General features: G+C 38.4%; 2 protein-coding genes across 2 annotated transcripts in view; one reads left to right on the top strand and one right to left on the bottom strand.

Annotated features, from left to right (window-relative positions):
- LOC104817753 (reticulon-like protein B3) overlaps positions 1 to 616 on the top strand; it is a 2,351-nt gene extending 1,735 nt beyond the window's left edge. The window contains exons 4-5 of the mRNA XM_010547041.1: positions 56 to 125; positions 218 to 616. Of these exons, the coding sequence (XP_010545343.1) occupies positions 56 to 125; positions 218 to 396 (249 nt within the window). The 3' untranslated portion in view covers positions 397 to 616. The remainder of the gene's footprint in view (positions 1 to 55; positions 126 to 217) is intronic.
- Positions 617 to 2,424: 1,808 nt separating this feature from the next.
- The window catches only part of LOC104817743 (uncharacterized protein At5g41620-like), a 3,131-nt gene continuing 2,443 nt past the window's right edge, over positions 2,425 to 3,112 (bottom strand). The window contains exon 4 of the mRNA XM_010547028.2: positions 2,425 to 3,112. This exon is cut by the window's right edge and continues 21 nt beyond it. Within this exon, the coding sequence (XP_010545330.1) occupies positions 2,605 to 3,112 (508 nt within the window). The 3' untranslated portion in view covers positions 2,425 to 2,604.

The following is a 3,112-nucleotide window of genomic DNA, read 5'->3' as shown; positions in this document are numbered from 1 at the left end:
AACCGCTGTACTTGTCATTCCAATGGCCGACACTCTTACGCATATTGTATGTTAGGTGATTGCCGGGTTGTGGGTTCTGTCAATTCTCGGTAGCTGCTGCAACTTCGTGACCCTGTTCTATATTGGTAATAAACCTTTCAACGATTATCATTGCTTCTCATCAAGAAAACCCAACTGTCACATGGTGTGATAACTACTAGCCTTTTGTTTCTTTCAGCAACTGTCCTCCTTTTCACCATTCCTGTGCTCTATGAGAAGTATGAAGACAAAGTAGACGCCTTTGGCGAAAAAGCTATGAAGGAGATCAAAAAGCAATATGAGGTGTTGGATGAGAAGGTGTTGAGCAAGATCATGAGCAAGATCCCTAGGGGGGCCCTTAGCAAGAAGAAGGATTAGAATCGTAAGTTTTCCCTCTCATCAGTCTCCCGGCGGTAGTGTTGTTTTGACTCTTGAGGAAGCTTTTGGTTAAGAACCCCCTTTTTTTTGTCTGCTAGCTCTTTTCTATGTCGGCTTTCATCGTTTTTTTGGCCAAATTCTGTAGCCATATATGGATCGCATGAATTTTGTTGCATCATAGTTGATTGATGTTTCTGCATGTCGATATGATTGCTCTCTTCCTCTTTGTTGTGCCAATCCCCATAATTTTTTGTCGGCCGGTTACCTGTAGTTGTGGCTAACCCAAGTTGAGGGGAAAGGGGGAGAAATGGTAAGGCCGAGGGGAGAGAGAGGGCACTGGTGAGGGCGAGAGATGGTGATGAGGCGAGGGGCGAGGTTTCAGTCTCTTTGCGAGGCTCGCGATGGATGATGTTGTCTCACCGTGCACATCATTCGCTTCTCGCCTCGCCAGTCTCCTGCCGATCCTCCCCTCTGCCATGACTCTCCTTGCCACTCATCGTTTCTCTTCCCGTTAGGCCATTGAGACTTTGTCAGCCGGATGTCTGTGGTATTCGAACATTTCTTTGGATCCCTAAGTACCGGAAGCTCGGGTATCTGGGTCAAGACAGGGTACTCTGTGCCCACCCCCCTAGTTTTCTGATGAGAAAGAGAAGTAGGTTTTGGTTTAGTCTGATTCTAGAAGAGTTTACGGGTTTCAATCTCATATCGTTTTATATCTTTGGGTTATGATTGTGGAGTCATTTTCGATCCATCTGTTTTGATTGTCATGTCTTTGCCAAATTTAGAATATAGACAATCGCATTTTGCAGATTTACCGACAGGCGGATGAAAGACTTGGTATTTTGAATCTGTCAAATCATGGTTTATATATGCGACCCCATGCTGTAAAAATCATGTATTTATGGAAAAAATAATTCCGCACAAAAATACCCGTCATATTACTGTTTTTTTTTTGGTATTTTGCATAGTAGTCAAATTTTGCTTTTTCAATAATTTTAAATTTTTTATGTGGCGGTCGCTTAGCGATAATATGGGAATTATGTCATTTTTCTCCCCAAGAATTTACAGATGCAAGTGTTTTGAATTTTATATTTTTATCAGCAATTTTTTGAGAGTTTCATGTTTATGTTTATGGAGATTTAGCTTACGAGTCATTGTGTAAACTGTAAAGTGAACGATTAGAGAATTTTTTTTAATTGGATTTTGCATCTTTGCCCAAATCGAAGTGTTTGACGCGCTCGTTTTGCGCGTTGATGCAACGCGCTCCATTTCTCCGGACTCTATATATATATAGTCCAGAGAAATCGGCTGAATTTCGCTAAACCTGGAACTCTGCTCATCTTCCGCGCGTGGGATTTGTTCTTTTAATCAAAACATTACACTCTCTTTTATCTTTTCTTTTCTGGGTTATACAATTTTTAAAAATAAGAATAAATAAATAATTTCAGATTATTATTCGGGTATTACACACTCTTTTAGCATTGTTTTTTTATAAATAGTTTGGTGACGAATTATTTCAATATTAATAAAAAAATAAAAAAACACATATATACCCACATGCATATATATATATATATAAATTTTTCTTTTTTATTGTTGATGTAATAATCTTTAATATCACAATAACACAAATTACGTTACAAAAACGTTAAAAGTTAATAATATTAAACTTCGTATAAAAATTAGAAAAAGATTACAAATTACTATTTTTTTAAAAGAAGTTGCATAGCTCTGTTTTTTTAATATATGTGTATACATGTAATTTTTTATTATTTTAATTATTTAATATTATTAAATCATAATTAACTAACGTGTCAAATAAGTAGTTGTAAATTTTTATGTTTAGAGATTTATTTGTCAATTAAGATATTTCATGTGAACGGTACGTGATCATACTGTCATTTTGGTATTATGATCACATTTAGAAAATGGTATGTGTAAAAATAGTTGTAGCAATACGAAAGATATTTTGGATAATACTCCCTCCCTTTATAAAATATACTGGCCATACCTTCTCTGACAAGAAAATTTCCAGCAAATATACTGTAATCGTAGTTCTTCGGTATGAAACACGTTACATTATTACATCTCTACAGTTTGTCAGGAATTGCACGATGAAACATATGAAGATGTATCACATATTCAACACCCAGATTACAAGAATAAATTAAAACAAAACCCTGAAAACTCAAATCTCTGGATCTGACATTAGCCCTTGAAAAGCCGCAAACGAGGCCGAGAACTCTTCGATCTAACTTCCGCAAGCTTAGTCTTCAACGTGTTGTCTTTTTCTCCTTTCGCCGCCGTCGGCTCGGAGACATGGAGATGAGGTGACATAGTTCTGGACGGCCATTGGCGAACTGGGCTTGCTTGTCTCCGAGACGGGTAGCTGCATGATCCTTCTCCATTCTCGCAGCTTTCAGACAACAACCTCTGATGTGTTCTGCTCATCGCCCCGTTCGTGTTAATGTTCTTGTCGCCTCTGATTTTGCAGTCCTCAGGCTCTATTTTCGCTTCTTCTTTCCCCGCTCGAGTTTTCTTCTTTCCGTCCCACGCCATTTCCGCTTCAAACTTCGCTTGTAAATTCGACGGGCTTTGACTCTGCTGTCCTTTCAGCTTTTCAACAGATTCAGCTTCTATGTTTGGCTGGTTCGGTTTCTCAGCCTCGTCTATGGGAGAAATCACAACAACCTCATTCCCCGATTTCTTCAGCTCG

The sequence above is a fragment of the Tarenaya hassleriana genome, unplaced genomic scaffold (assembly GCF_000463585.1).
Source record: "Tarenaya hassleriana unplaced genomic scaffold, ASM46358v1 Cleome1, whole genome shotgun sequence".
Taxonomy (NCBI): Eukaryota; Viridiplantae; Streptophyta; class Magnoliopsida; order Brassicales; family Cleomaceae; genus Tarenaya; species Tarenaya hassleriana.
This window is presented reverse-complemented; position numbering and strand designations above follow the sequence as displayed.